Source organism: Bubalus kerabau, chromosome 22 (genome assembly GCF_029407905.1).
Source record: "Bubalus kerabau isolate K-KA32 ecotype Philippines breed swamp buffalo chromosome 22, PCC_UOA_SB_1v2, whole genome shotgun sequence".
In the NCBI taxonomy this organism is placed as follows: Eukaryota; Metazoa; Chordata; class Mammalia; order Artiodactyla; family Bovidae; genus Bubalus; species Bubalus kerabau.
The window spans coordinates 27,140,994-27,154,850 of record NC_073645.1 but is presented as its reverse complement, the minus strand read 5'-3'; the positions used below and the strand labels follow the sequence as shown (position 1 = coordinate 27,154,850).

The following is a 13,857-nucleotide window of genomic DNA, read 5'->3' as shown; positions in this document are numbered from 1 at the left end:
GCTGCCACTGTCTCTGACAGCTTCTTACTGCTCTGAGGGTGGAGGGCCTTGGCAAGACATGGTCCACCCCCTTCCCTGCCACCCTCCTCCGCACCCCCTCCACCCCCCAGTTCCTGCCTCCAAGGTACTCAGGCCCCTGGGGAGGACGGGCAAGAGCTGAAGTTCTTCAGAACCCGCAGAATTCTAGGCACAGCCCTGATACTCCAGGGCTGGTCTCACAGCCAGATCGCAGAGTTCAGCCCTTTGGCTGACCCTTCCTGAGGGGCCTGTCAGCCAGGACAAGGAAGTTAGCCAAAGACCCCCCAGGTGGCCAGGCATTTGGCAACATGTCCCAGAAGGGTTTAAGCCCCACTGATGGGGATGTGGTGCCTTGATGATCTCATTCATTTAACAAACTATTAGGGAGTGCTGACGGAGTTCAGAATGCTGTGCTGGGCAATAAGATGCTTTACCTCCCTCAAGGGGAGATAAAGCTCGTGTGAGGTGACGAGGGTCATGAGAGGTACAGGGTGCTCTGAGGAAACAGCAGAGAGAGAGGCTTCTTCCAACCAGAAGGAGGGAGGAAGGGGCTCTTCAGATGGTTTGAAAAAGAAAAGAAGATTTTAACCCCAGAGGCAGCCATATGAGTGAGGAAAAACGGAGAGGTGGCAAAAAGCAAGAGCGATCCCAGATGGACATGACTTTGGACAGAGGTTAGAATGATGCCTACAGCAGAGAAGACAAGATCTTAGAGGACGCTGACCTCCAGGCCAACACGCATTGAGCATCTTGTGGGGGACATGCAGTGTGCACCATGAAAGAGTTCTCAGCAGGAAAAGAGGCATTAGGAGCAGAGGACAGGGGAAAGCTGTGCCCAGCAGTGTGACAAGGACAGGGCTTCTTCTGTGTCTCATGGCTGCGGGAGGGGCTGCATGGGCTCCCCCTCCCCCACCTAGGAGACAGCTTGCGAGGCTGTAGGGTGGTTGAAGGAGGAGTCCCAGGGAAGCTCCCAGAGTCACTGAAGAGCTTTGATCTGCTTTCCCAGGACCCGCTGGCCCTGACGGACATCAAGGCCCAAGAGGTTGGTCACGGAGCTGCTCTCCTCACTCTCCCCCCTCCCCCGCCTACCCTTCTGAGCCCCATCCACATCCCAGCAGGCAGCTCCCAGCCCCCCAATCACAATGCCAGGGGTTGTGTATCACAGGGAGGTATGCAAGGCCCGGGTCTCTCCCACTTCCTCCCTTCCATCTGCTGGCAAGTTATTCAGTAGAACCCCAAGAGCACCCAGCTCCCAGGTGCGGGCCAGCCAGCTTGCCTAGAGGGAAAACTCTCCATGTGGCACTGCTCTCTCTAGGGGAACAAGGTCTTCCAGGAATGCCGGGAACCCGGGGCTTACCAGGACCTTCTGGGGACCCAGGGAAGCCAGGTAAAGAGTGGGAAGAGGGAGCTGGCCATGCTGTGTGTGTGTGCGTGTATACCTTTCTGAGTCCATTTTCCTCCAGAAGCTCATCAGGAAAATGCTGGCTGGAGCCGGGCATAATGGCTGTGGGTCCTGACAGCCCAGTCACCACTGGCAACTCAGGAAAAAAAAACAACACCAAAAGCAAGGAGTTCTAGAAAGCGTCAAGGAGTGTCTTAAAAATGGCAGTTTATCACCCACTCAGTTCCTGGTTCCTCTGAGCCCTCCAGACCTCCTCAGGCCATAGCTGGGACAGTCACCAGCGGCCGCCGGTCTGGGAAAAGAAGCTGCTGTTAGGGTCACCACCAAAGGCCCAACAGGAGCAAGATCCCCAGAGCTGCAGGAGGAATAAATCAAAACAGGAAAGCCATAGGGCAGATGGCAATCCTCTGAGGCCAGTGAGGAGCAGGGGGCCCCCTGGCTCCTCTGGCGGGTGCACAGATGGGGAGTGCCAAGGAGATAGCCTAGGGGGCACACGAGAGTCAATGAGTGTGTGAACTTTCTGGGTTTGTAGCTCTCAGACACCAAAAGGTCTGAGACCCCAAAAAGGCTAAGGACCATCCCCCAGTGGAGCGGTGGGTCAGAGAACTGCACATCACCCAGAGGGTGACGAGGACCCTGGAGTCCGGCTGCCCCACACACAGGGTTCATCTCCCTGCACCGCTCCTGGGCTGAGGCAGGGGCTCCTCAGCCCTTCAACTCTCCTTTCATGTCTTGTTTTGCATAGGTCTTACTGGACCCCAAGGACCTCAGGGTGAGTTATTGGGTCACTCCCACCCCTGGCATTCTGCAGAAGCTTCTCCAGTCACCAGAGTGTTTCCACTCCTCCCCTCACCCTCCAGCAAGAATGGGTTCAGGTCATTTTACTGAGTCTGAAGAAACACCTTAGGCAGGAAAAATACTCACAGAACAATCTAGAAAGGCATTCTGGAGAGATGAGGTTAGATCACAAGCAAATTCTGTCTGCCTGAGCCTGGCTCCCTATGGTGCAGGGACCACCACCCCCAACCCCCCACCGACACACACACTCCCCGCCACCCTGTGAGGAGGCTCAGAAGTCCCGTTAGTCCCACAGAGACCACATCCTCCATGGCTCAGCAGGGAGTGGGTGTCATGTCACGCAGAAGGGCCCAGCTTCTCTGGGACAGCCCCAGTGTCCAGTCTGTCCAATAGCTGGATGGTGTGCACCCACTTGGATCTGAGAAACTGTCACCACACCAGGCCCAACTCCTAAAGGAAATTAGGCAAAGGTATAAAATAAAATCAAACAACATCTCTCCCAACAGTTCAGCACACAGGGACTTGTTTCTAATGCTTCCTGGTGGAATTCAGTGGATGAAAGCAAGAGGCAGTGTTATCAGATATAGGAATATATAGGAATATATCTGATATATCAGATATATAGCCCCTCCCCTACTCCCCAAGTCTTCAGGGGATCCCCCACAGCAGGGTCCATGCACCTTTGCCTCTCTCCAGCCCAGCTGTTGCCCCATTTCCTAGAGATGGAGAAGGGCTCAGAGCAAGAGGCTGCCTGAGGGGCCGCTGGGCCCAGGTGGAAGTCAGAGTCAGCTGGGCCTGCAGGTTTCAGTGCGTGATTGCGGCCTTGCTGGGTGACCCAGTGCTAGGTGCCACCACAGGGTGTCTGAGATTTCTGGCCCTTCATCATCTTGACTCACTTGTTTTCAATCACATCAGGAATTCCTGGTACCCCCGGCCGACCAGGAGTTAAAGGTAAGTGGCTTTGCAAACAAACTAGACAGTCACTAGTCATTTTTGCAGGAGGCCCCTCTCTGGCAAGAGCCTGGATCAACAGTGGCATCTAGTGGCTTCAGAGGAAGGCTGTGAGGTTGAGGAGCCAAGGATTCTTCTGATCAACTAAGCCCTGAATCTTCAAGCCCCACTCTGTTTCCCACAATCTAGAACCTCACTTTGGTGCCTGGGTTTCCCCCAGCCTTTGATGAAGGAGGATCTGGAAGGATGCTGCCCCCACCCCTGAAGGCCTTTCCATCCCACCTCTAAAACACCCTGAGGGTGCTCCATCCCCTCACTTAGGCTGGTCCCCCCGTAGTGTGACTCTTCCCTGGGACAGGTTTTATAATCCACATAGACCTCAGTGTAACTGGGACACTGCCACCCCCTTTCTGAGAGGGGGCTTTCATTCAGGAGGGTCTCAGAAGCTACTGAGAGAGGGCAAAGTCAGAGTTCTGGGGGGAGCATCCTCAGGACTGGACCCTACCGCGTAGGGCAACGCTAGCATCCGCCCCCACCCCTGGGCTAGTCCAGGACAGGCATTGCTCAGGGACGGCCCTCTCCTTCTGTCCCGTGAGCCTACCATCCTGAACCCTGACATTCCACAGAGCTGGCCTCTGTCACCGTCACCTTGTGGGGACCTACTTTCCAGAAACTATTTCCAACAACTGGTTGGGGCCAAGGGGTTCTTTCAGGCACATCCTGGCCAAACACATCTCCGGGTCCACAGATCTACTCAGGGAGAGGCCTGGGATTCTCCAGGAGAGGCCCCTGCCTTTCTCCAGGGGCTGTGGCTTTCTGTCCAGTGTGCACAAGAGGTGGACATTGTATCTGATACTGGATTGTGTTCCAACAAAAATAACTCAAGTACTTTTCTTAGATTTGACCCCCAGGGGCTGGCAGGACACAAGTAGAGACCACCCCTCTGCTCCCCCAAAGGGGGAAATCAGCATCACCCCTCTGTGTGTGGATGACTGAATACCCACAGGTCTTGGGAAATGACAAGAAAGTTCCAGTCAAGGACCTTTCCATCCTCTACTTCACTCTCTTGGTTCTCTAGAATCTGTGGGTCTCCAGTCCACAGAGATTCCTCATTGAGATGGCCTTGAGAAAGTGTGAATCTGCCATCCCCCTTCTTGGAAGTCTCCCATGCACATTTGCCCTTTCAACCCTCTGAAACACAAGGCAGAGGAGACATCTGTTAACCTTTACTCAGGATTCCTCAGACCACAGACCGCCACCTCCCACCACCACCACCTTAATTTTGCACGGCCCCTATCCTGTCCTGGAGAATTAGCACCTGAGGAGCATGGGAACTACACTTAACCCTGCAGGCTTACTACCTCTGCTCTTTGACCTCTCAGTACTCTTTCCACCTAAAGAAATTCCCAGTAAGAGCCTTCGATGCCCCTGGTGAGAGAAGATAGACTATGGGAGTGGGAATGACTCCTAAATTGGCATATTCTGGCCTCATCAAAAGGCACACTCTCCAACACCTGCCAGTGAAGCCCCTTTGCAGAGACCCAGCTTCGTCCAAAAGCTATTGTGAGCCAAGAAGACTGACGCTCTGGCCTCCAGGGTCTCCTGGGCACAGACTGGTGCTTAATGCATCCTGCCTGTTCCCCTTCAGTTCATTCAAATGCCTTTAGCCTGAGAGTTAGGAGTGGGTCTCAAATGCAATCAGAAGCCTTGAAAATGATTTATTGAACCACTCTCCTCTTCCTCCCCTCCCAGGTGAACCAGGAGCTCCAGGCAAGATCATGACTTCAGGTAGGCAGGCCCTGCAGAGGGTACTGGGCATCTGTCCTGGCTCTGTCTCCACACCCTCCACATCTACAGGCTCGGTGCTTTGGGCAGAATGCAGTGCTGGGCTCTGCCAGTCAGAGGGAGGAGGGTGGGGAATTTTAGAGGTTGTACTGGCCCAACCTGGCCCACAGCCCAGCCTGGTCCCTGTTCCTCTGAATGAGGAGAGTGGGGCTCAGCGTTGAATGTGCCTTCTGTTTACAGAGGGATCGTCGACTATCACTGTCCCAGGTCCCCCGGGACCTCCAGGAGCCATGGGACCTCCGGGACCTCCAGGAGCCCCAGGTCAGTCTGTTTTCTTGCTTTGCCCCAGGTCAGCATCAGGCTTGCTGATGTTTGACTACAGTAGCGTTCAGTCAAATCTGAAACCTGGGTTGGAACCCGGGGAAGAATAGGAAGAGGCTGAGAAAGCCCCTCCCTGGCAGCCTGGTGAGCCCTGATTACTCCCAGCAAGTATCCCAAGCCCTGTGTGTGCTTTGCTTCCATAGGGCCCCACAGCACCACTTCAGGCTCCAGCAGGTAAATGATGTACTTAAGGCCATGCAGCTAAGAAGTAGCTGAGTCAGGGTTCGGCCCAGGTTCCTCTCAAGAGTCTGTCCTCAAATTGTTTCCTCTTGGAAAACAACTTGATAACATGCATCAGGGGCAACAAAAATGCTAGGAGTCTATTTGAAGCAAACATCCCTAAATTGTCCAACAATAATGAGATGGCTACAAAAATAGGAAGACTTAAAGGAAAGATGTTTAAAGAGGAGAATACTCGATAATGGGCTTCCCTGGTGACTCAGTCAATAAAGAATCCGCCTGCAATGTGGGAGACCTGGATTCTATCCCTGGGTTGGGAAGATCCCTTGGAGAAGGAAATGGCAACCCACTCCAGTATGCTTGCCTGGAGAATCCCTATGGACAGAGGAGCCTTGCAGGCTATAGTCCATGGGGTCGCAAAGCGTCAGACATGACTGAGTGACTTAGCACAGCATACTCAATAATGTGTGCTCGGTGGTTGCAACTACATTTTTATAAGAAAAAACTGTTGGAAGGAAATAAAACAAAATGCCTACAAGTTAAAGAATTATGGGTGATATTTTTCTATTTATCTAAAATGCATGTTATTTTTTTATATCTTTTTCAATTATTTAAAGTGTTTGCGTGTAAGTGAAATACATTATTTAACATGACTAGTGCAAGTATGGACCAGCCTTCTCTCCTGATAAACTCCAGTGACAGAGGGGACACTGTGGGTGTTTAGAAATCTCGAATCATCAGAGGACAGTGTCAGAGTCCTGCCCATCCCAGGGGCCCCAGTGCCTGGCAGAGAAATTTCTCACCAGAACAGACCACAGGGCTGGTCTCAAATTGCTTATTGCTTTCAAATAAGCAAGCTGACCACTTTGGGCCACTGTTCCATGCCTTGTGAGGAAGCCACTTATGTACCTAGGCACCTGCCTTTTCTTCAGTTCTTCTAGAACTCTGACCCTCAAGGTGTGGTAAAACCTATTCTTCCCCAACCCCATTTCCAGGCCCTGTTGGTCCAGCTGGTCTTCCAGGACAGCAAGGTATGTGTCGCTCTGAAAGAATGCATGACCATAGGCTGTGGGGAGAGCTTCCTTCCCAGGGTGGAAATACGCCCATCTTTAAATGAAGTGAGAGAGGTGCATCCTGGGAAGGGAGGCGAGGGGGCCCCCCAACTCATCACAAGGCCCTTGCAAGGCCTCAGCAGCCAGAGGAGACACCTCTTCCCACACCCTTCCATGTTTCTGAGGAGGTAAGGGTCCCCTAGAAAGGGAGATTGAGGCTCCTGAGTCAGGATCAAGCTTAGCAATTTTCACAGGCCTCAGGCTTCTTGTGACCGGATCCTGAGAATCAGGTCACTGTCCAGCAACTTAGCCAAATATCCAGACTGTATCCAAAATACCATCTGGCTCCAGATCCTCCATTTCTTCCTGCGGTGTTTCTGGTTCCCAGCCAACACTCTGGCCCCACCCACACTTGGCTCAGCCCCGCCCATCCTCAGCTCAGCCCCACACTGACAGATTGTTGAGAGTGGTGACCCCCAACTCTGTGTCCTCCCCACAGGCCCACGAGGGGAGCCGGGCCTGGCTAGCGAATTATTCATGGGCAGCAGCAGCTCCATCTCTGAGGTCCTGTCCACCCGTGAGTACCACCGTTTTCTCTGGGACAGGTGATGCGGGGGTGGGAGTGGGGGAGGTGGCCGTGCATGGGGGCCTGCGGCAGCTGCACCCATGAGTCATCATGAGCCCCAATGTAAGGATGACCAGTTCCTCCAAGACACAGTGCTAGCTGAGAGAGAAGAGAACAGCAGGGCTTTATCAGCCATGGAGATGAGTCACAGGGGATGGCGCAGCTGTCAGAGAGCTTCTTCGGATTCCAGGAGGACCAGGGCCACATGGGGTGTCTGCACCCACCCCTGCGGGTGTGATGAGAGGAGTCCTGGACCTCCCCACCCAAAACCGCCACAGGGGTCCCTGGGTTCTCAGCCCCAGACTTGGCCTGGCAGGGCTGACTCCTGGGTCCTCCTGTTCCCCATCCTTTAAAGATCCCAGGCAGAGATGCTGCAGGCTGTCCTCCCGGACACCTTAACAAAGACAACGCCAGCCCTGGTCCGAGGGTTGCCATGTGCCTGCCACTGTGCCTTGGTGTCCCACTGAGTCTGTGCAACGCCCTGGTGATACCGGTCTTGGGCCTCTGGTTTACAGCAGAGGGAACTGAGGCTGAAAGAGCTCAAGATCTTGCCTGAGTCACAAGCCAGCAGTGGTGAGGCAGGACTTGAACTCAGGCTTCCTGACTCCGAAGCCATGCTCCTACTCATCACTGCCACACCGGCAACAGCCACCAGGGAGCGCCACTCAGCCCCACCCTGCTCAGAGCAAAACGCACCTCTAGCCAAGGGTGTCTTGGAGGGTCCCAGACCATGACCCATGACCTGGTGTGGGGTGTGAGTAGAGTTGCTGATGATCCTGGTGAGGGGTAAGGCTGGCAGAGAGAGCAGTCTCATGACAGCTTTTACTCATTTCTGGCTTCTTCTTTCCACAGACGGTATTGATTTACGAGGACCCCCAGGCCCACCTGGACCACCTGGACCACCAGGTGAGCACCTCAGGATCTTTGGAAGGTGGGAAATCTTGGGGACAGGGCAGGGGCTCAAGGCACTTAGTGAGGAAGCAAGGTCCTGGGTTCAGCATTGCCTCTTCCTTACCTTTTTCTACAAGACTGTCCATTCCAGGCCCCCCAGGACCCCAAGGCCCAGCGGGTGAGAGCGGGGTAGGTGGGAGACAATGGGACCAGAGCCCGGGCTGCTTCCTAGCTAGTTCTTAGGAAAGAGCTTCTCTGCTGCTCCTCCTGGGCAGAGGGTTCCTGGCCACCTCTTGGAATTGATAAGTCTTGGGCGGTTCTCTTATCTAGGGGAAGGCTTGCCAGGCCCACCAGGCCCACCGGGATCTCTCCTGACCAGCTCAGGTAATGCTGGGGCGTCAAATCACTCCTGTTCTCCACCTCGGCCCCAGCCCCAACCCCAACACACGCTGCAGTCACGGGCGTGCAGTCTTCCTGACCTACTCTCCATGCTCCCTCCTTCTGGCTTGCTACCATGGATGTGTTTGCATAAACGCCGTGCTACCTGCTGCAGGGAAGGAGGGTGCTGATGTCAGCCCAGCCACCCTGAGAGCCCCTGGTAGCCTGCCTGGGGGAGACAGCTGACTCTGTTGTGGGGAGCTTCTGGCTGATTGGAGAGACCTAATTCCTATCCTCAGGGAGTCCAGTTCTGATAAGGCAGGCAGGACACATGCTCCTGACATGAGATAAATGCTGACCGTAGAACATAGAAGCATACGGAAATAAGTTTAGGGCAAACTTGAGCCCAGGGCTTGTCCCTCGCAGAAAATGCATCTGCCCATGCACCAGGCTGTTCATTCCTTCTTTACTTTTACATATTTTTCTATCCAACTTCCCGACCAACCATCCATCCATCCATTCATTTGACAAATGTTGATCATCTACAGAACGACTGGTGCTGTTCTAGATGCTGCTCCCTCACAAACATCATTGCGTCCACACTCAAAACTGTTTCTTCCCTCAACAGAGACCTTCTTCTCTGGCCCTCCAGGCCCACCTGGCCCCCCAGGCCCCAAGGGAGACCAAGGTGAGAGCAGTGTCTTAGGGGGCCCGGGAGTCAGTGTGCCCGTTTGGCCTGCTGGTGGCCAGAGGAATTTGGACAAGGCTGGACGAGCTGGGGCAGGTCTTCATTCTCCTGCCACACCCCATTAGGAGCTCAGCAGCTTGGAGCAGGGGCCGGGGGTTGGTCAGAAGCTCTGCAAAGCATGTCCACCTCTGCCTTGTCCTGTTGGAGCAGAGGTGTGGGGAGCCCCAAGCCCTGAGTCTGCTCTGGGCCCAGAGCCCTGTCCCGCCCCCTCCTCGGGCCCCTTGAAGTCACAGCATCTGGTTGGGACATGTCTCACAACTGTCTGCTTTCTCCGCCAGGCCCCCCAGGTCCCCGAGGACACCAAGGTACAGGAGAACTGGCCTCAAACAACTCTAGGGGGTGGGGGCTGAACTTCCAAGATCCCTGAGCTTCTGGGGTTTGGTCCAAATGAGTGATCAGAGGGTGTCTGTGGTTGGGAATTGTGTGCCTGCGTGTGCGTGTGTGCACATGTGTCTGTGCGGCAGCTCTAGGTACTGCCCGAGGGCCGGTGCTGACCAGCTGTGTCATAAGTCTTAGGGAGCCTCGGGAGGGAGGTGGTATCTTCGGTGGGGCATGGGGAGAGGGAGGTGGGCACAGCTGACCGTCCCCTCTCTGCTGTGCCCCTCAGGCGAGCGAGGCCTCCCAGGGCTGTCAGGCTCAGGTAAGTGCTGAGCACCGCCGTCCCCCCCACTGGAGCCTCTCCCCAGAGACTCTGCTGGAGCCTCTCCCACCCACTGACTGCACTGTGTTGTTGGCCTCCAGGCTCCGGTTCTCTTGGACTCAACCTGCAGGGACCACCAGGCCCACCCGGCCCTCAGGGACCCAAGGGTGACAAAGGTCAGTGCAGGCAGTGGAGAGTGGGAACAAGGCTGCCTCCCAGAGCCTGAAGAGAGGGCAAGGACTACTTGCTGGTGCTCCAGCCGTGGGAGGAAGAAGAGGCTGAAGAAAGGAGAGCGTGGAGGGAGAAAGGGACGGGGTTGGAGGGATACAGTCTCTGCCCAAGGAAGCTGTGGTATCATTCCAGAAATGAGACTGAGAAACATGGGACAGTTGTTGAGTCACAAGCTGATATAGAGTGGTTGAGCTTAACCAGGGGAGGCTTCCTGGAGGAGGCGATGCAAACAGCTTCTTGTTTTGGATTCCAGGTGATCCCGGAGTCCCAGGGGCTCCTAGCATTCCTGGTGGGCCCTCTCAAGGTAAGACGCCAAGGTGCCCAAAATTCTTCTCCCCGTCTTCAAGTGAGGTTGACTGTGCCAATAAGGATATTAATTAACTAATTCATTCACGAATCCATGATTCAGTGTTAATGAGGTACTTTCTCTACATGCTAGATTCTGAACTGCCCCTGAGGAGGTTACAAGATAGCAGGGGTGGGAGACAAGGATGCCTGCAAGATAAAGATGACTAACAACGCCGATGACAGTGACGGCGAGAACAGAGCTCGGGAGCTAGGGGTGCGGGGGTGAAGAGGGGTGTGTGGGCAGTGCACAGGTTGTCGAAGGAAAGGGAGGACTCAGCCTGGGAGAGCTCCTAGGAGCTCGTTGCCACTGTCCTAGTTCTCCTGAGAAAGACTTTCTCTCCTCAGACTGTGAAGGCATTGCCTGTGCTCCTTGGTTTGACCCCAGAGAGGACAGACCAACTCAGTGGCCTTCTCTCCTGCAGGGGGATTGTCGTCAAGTACCATGTTCATGCAGGGTCCGCCAGGCCCACCAGGGCCCCCCGGGCCTCCAGGCTCCCTCAGCAGCTCTGGCCTGGAGATTCAGCAATACATCTCTGACTACATGCAGAGTGAGTATCCCACATCTGAGTGGGGCAGCATGCATATGTATGTGTGTGCACAGGTGTGTGCTAAGAGTGCAGGTCCATGAGCTCCCTAACTCCCATCTTCTCACACCTGCCCACGCACATAGACTTGTACATGGACATAGAGCCCCAGTAGAGGCTCATATACACACACACTTTTCCATGTGTGCACACACACACACACATTCACCCGTGTACGTGCCCCAGACCGCATCCCTGTACACTCCATGGAGGTGAGGGCGTGATTTCCACACACATGGGCACCAGAGCTTGGTCAGATGTGTCACCGACTGGGGTCTTGCTGGCCCACAGCCCTCAAGATCCACCGGGCCAAGCACAGACTCTGCGTCAGTTTCTCCATCTGTAACAAGGGGAGTCCAGGCTCCCTGCTGGACATGCCTTGGCCCACGAGTGGGTTAAGTGCTCAGGTCACCTCTGTGGGGGAGACGCGCCCTCTTGGGGACAGGCTTGACTTGCTTTCTTTGTTGGCAGGTGACAGTATCAGGTCTTATCTGTCTGGAGTTCAGGGTCCCCCAGGCCCACCTGGTCCCCCCGGGCCTGTCACCACCATCACCGGTGAGACTTTCAACTACTCCGAGCTGGCCAGCCTCGTCGTGAGCTACTTACAGAGTAAGCCTCTTGCTACCCCTGTGATGACAAGCCTCCTCCCAGGTCCACGGTCATTCCTGGAGCCTCGTCTCTTAATTTGCTGTTTGCTTTGCCCTTTTTGTGAATGTGATGTTCAATATTAAATTCATAGTAATCAGGCTGCTGGATCTAGCTTCCAAAAAAGGTTTGTTCAGATTAAGAAAAATAGAAATTATAAATATCCTGCAAATGCCCCATTCATTCATTTCCCCCCAAGGGAAGCAGCTGGGTGACCAGGCCTTTGATTCTGGAGTTATGAGGGCACTGCTTCAGTACCAGCGAAGCAGGTGACCCGGTTTCCTTCCCCACAGCTTCCGGGTACAGCATCGGCACATCCTCCACCTCCATCTCTTCTGAAGACATCCTGGCTGCGCTCCGGCGTGAGTTGCCTGGGGGGGCAGCGGGGGTCGGGGGGCTGAAGGGTGCCCCTCTCTCCTGGCTGACTTATCAGGCACACTTGGCGGTCCCTCGGGACAAGGAGCCACTCTCACTTCACTCCCAGCAGTCAGCTGGACAGAGGGTGTCAGATCTCCCCCCTGAGGGATGAGTGTAGCAGGTACCCCTTCAGCTACTGGCAGCTTGCCAATGTCCCAGCTCACACATCACTCGGGCCGGTCTGCAAGGAGGCCAAGCTGGCCAGTGGTCCATGGCGCCTCCTCTCCTTTCAGGAGATGACGTGCGTCAGTATCTACAGCAGTACCTGATGCCACAAGGAGCCAGTGGAGATTGGTTCCTCCAGTCTCTGGATTATGCAGAGCTGAGCAACCGCATCCTCAGCTACATGTCCAGTGAGTTGTCTGCATCCCTGGCAAGGGGGGCAGGAGGGCCTGGGTGGGCATGCAGGGGCTAGACATCCCTGACCCTCTCCCACTAGGCTGCACCCAACCCAGAGGAGGGGTGGTATTCAGAGTGGTTCAAACCTGTGCCCCAGAGCAGGTCACGGAGCCTAGTGAGGGAAGCCAGAGCGAGTCCCCCGGGCACTGTTCTGCAAGGACCGTGCACACGACTCACATGCACACTTCTCTGGACACACACCCACCTTTGCATGCACGCACACATGCACACGCCCAGCAGGAGAGAGCTGACCTGCACTCTTCCCCAGCCTCAGAGTCCCTCCTCTGCAGTGTCCTTGCCCAGGATCTCACGCCTGCGACTCTGCCAGTCTCTCCCTACTGCCCCTCACCCCTTTCCTGGCCCCTACTTCCATTCAAGTGGCTTCCATCTGGCTTCCTCTCCGATATGGTGTTTCCACCCTCCCTTCCCTGCCTGACCTGCATCCATCACAACTTGAGATTTCGTTCCTCAGGCACTGGAGTCAGCATCGGGCTTCCTGGCCCCCCAGGGCCCCCAGGCTTGCCGGGCACATCCTATGAAGAGCTCCTCTCCTTGCTCCAAGGTAGGGCTGATCAGGGCCATCTGATCAAGTGCTTCAGGGTGGAGGGCAGAGCCCCTCGGTCCAGGCCTAACTGATCCTTGCTCTTCCTCGGTGTCTCAGGGTCTGAATTCAGAGGTATCGTTGGGCCCCCAGGTCCTCCTGGGCCCCCAGGGCTCCCAGGCAGTTCATGGTCCAGCATCAGCATGGAGGACCTCTCATCTTACCTGCAGAGTAAGGAGTGAGGCAGGCGAAGTGCTCTCAGCCCCGCAGGGAGAGATGTGGTGGGTGGGGGGGGCGGGTGGGGAGACTGTGCTCTAAAGTCATGAGAGAGCTCGGGCCAGCAGATGACCAGGTGCCTAGCCGGGAGCTCTGAGTCCCAGAAGAGCTGGGGGAGGGGATGTGATGGGGGTTGAATGAGGCTTGGGACTGGGGGTGGAGGGCAGTGGGGAGCACTTACTCTGGAGGAAGCCAGGACCCAGGTGTGTGGGTCTCCCTCTGCCTCCTTCTAGAGGGGCCCAGGCTGGGAATTCAGTGGTCCTGGCGATGGATCCCTGATCCTTCTCTGTCTCTTGCTTCCTGCTCAGCTGCCGGCTTGTCATCCATCCCAGGCCCTCCTGGTCCCCCGGGTCCCCCAGGCCCTAGAGGGCCCCCGGGCATCTCAGGAGCTCTGGCGACATACGCAGCTGAAAACAGTGACAGCTTCCGGAGTGAGCTGATTAGCTATCTCACAAGTAGGTGCCCCTGATGTCCCTGTCCCTCCTCCGTCCCCTCCCAGTCCGGGCTTCTCTCTGTGAGAGGGTGGCCAGGGTTTGAAGGGCCTGGAGGCTAAACACCTTAGCCACC

General features: G+C 55.5%; 1 protein-coding gene across 1 annotated transcript in view; it reads left to right on the top strand.

The window, feature by feature from the left end:
- Nucleotides 1–13,857, top strand: part of COL17A1 (collagen type XVII alpha 1 chain) — a 46,749-nt gene that overhangs the window by 30,242 nt on the left and 2,650 nt on the right. The window contains exons 30-51 of the mRNA XM_055560438.1: nt 1,025–1,060; nt 1,334–1,405; nt 2,166–2,192; nt 3,134–3,169; nt 4,922–4,957; nt 5,195–5,275; nt 6,511–6,546; nt 7,067–7,144; nt 8,045–8,098; nt 8,414–8,467; nt 9,090–9,149; nt 9,488–9,514; nt 9,817–9,849; nt 9,951–10,025; nt 10,334–10,384; nt 10,851–10,976; nt 11,484–11,621; nt 11,951–12,019; nt 12,308–12,427; nt 12,946–13,035; nt 13,135–13,245; nt 13,599–13,745. Of these exons, the coding sequence (XP_055416413.1) occupies nt 1,025–1,060; nt 1,334–1,405; nt 2,166–2,192; nt 3,134–3,169; nt 4,922–4,957; nt 5,195–5,275; nt 6,511–6,546; nt 7,067–7,144; nt 8,045–8,098; nt 8,414–8,467; nt 9,090–9,149; nt 9,488–9,514; nt 9,817–9,849; nt 9,951–10,025; nt 10,334–10,384; nt 10,851–10,976; nt 11,484–11,621; nt 11,951–12,019; nt 12,308–12,427; nt 12,946–13,035; nt 13,135–13,245; nt 13,599–13,745 (1,557 nt within the window). The remainder of the gene's footprint in view (nt 1–1,024; nt 1,061–1,333; nt 1,406–2,165; nt 2,193–3,133; nt 3,170–4,921; nt 4,958–5,194; nt 5,276–6,510; nt 6,547–7,066; nt 7,145–8,044; nt 8,099–8,413; nt 8,468–9,089; nt 9,150–9,487; nt 9,515–9,816; nt 9,850–9,950; nt 10,026–10,333; nt 10,385–10,850; nt 10,977–11,483; nt 11,622–11,950; nt 12,020–12,307; nt 12,428–12,945; nt 13,036–13,134; nt 13,246–13,598; nt 13,746–13,857) is intronic.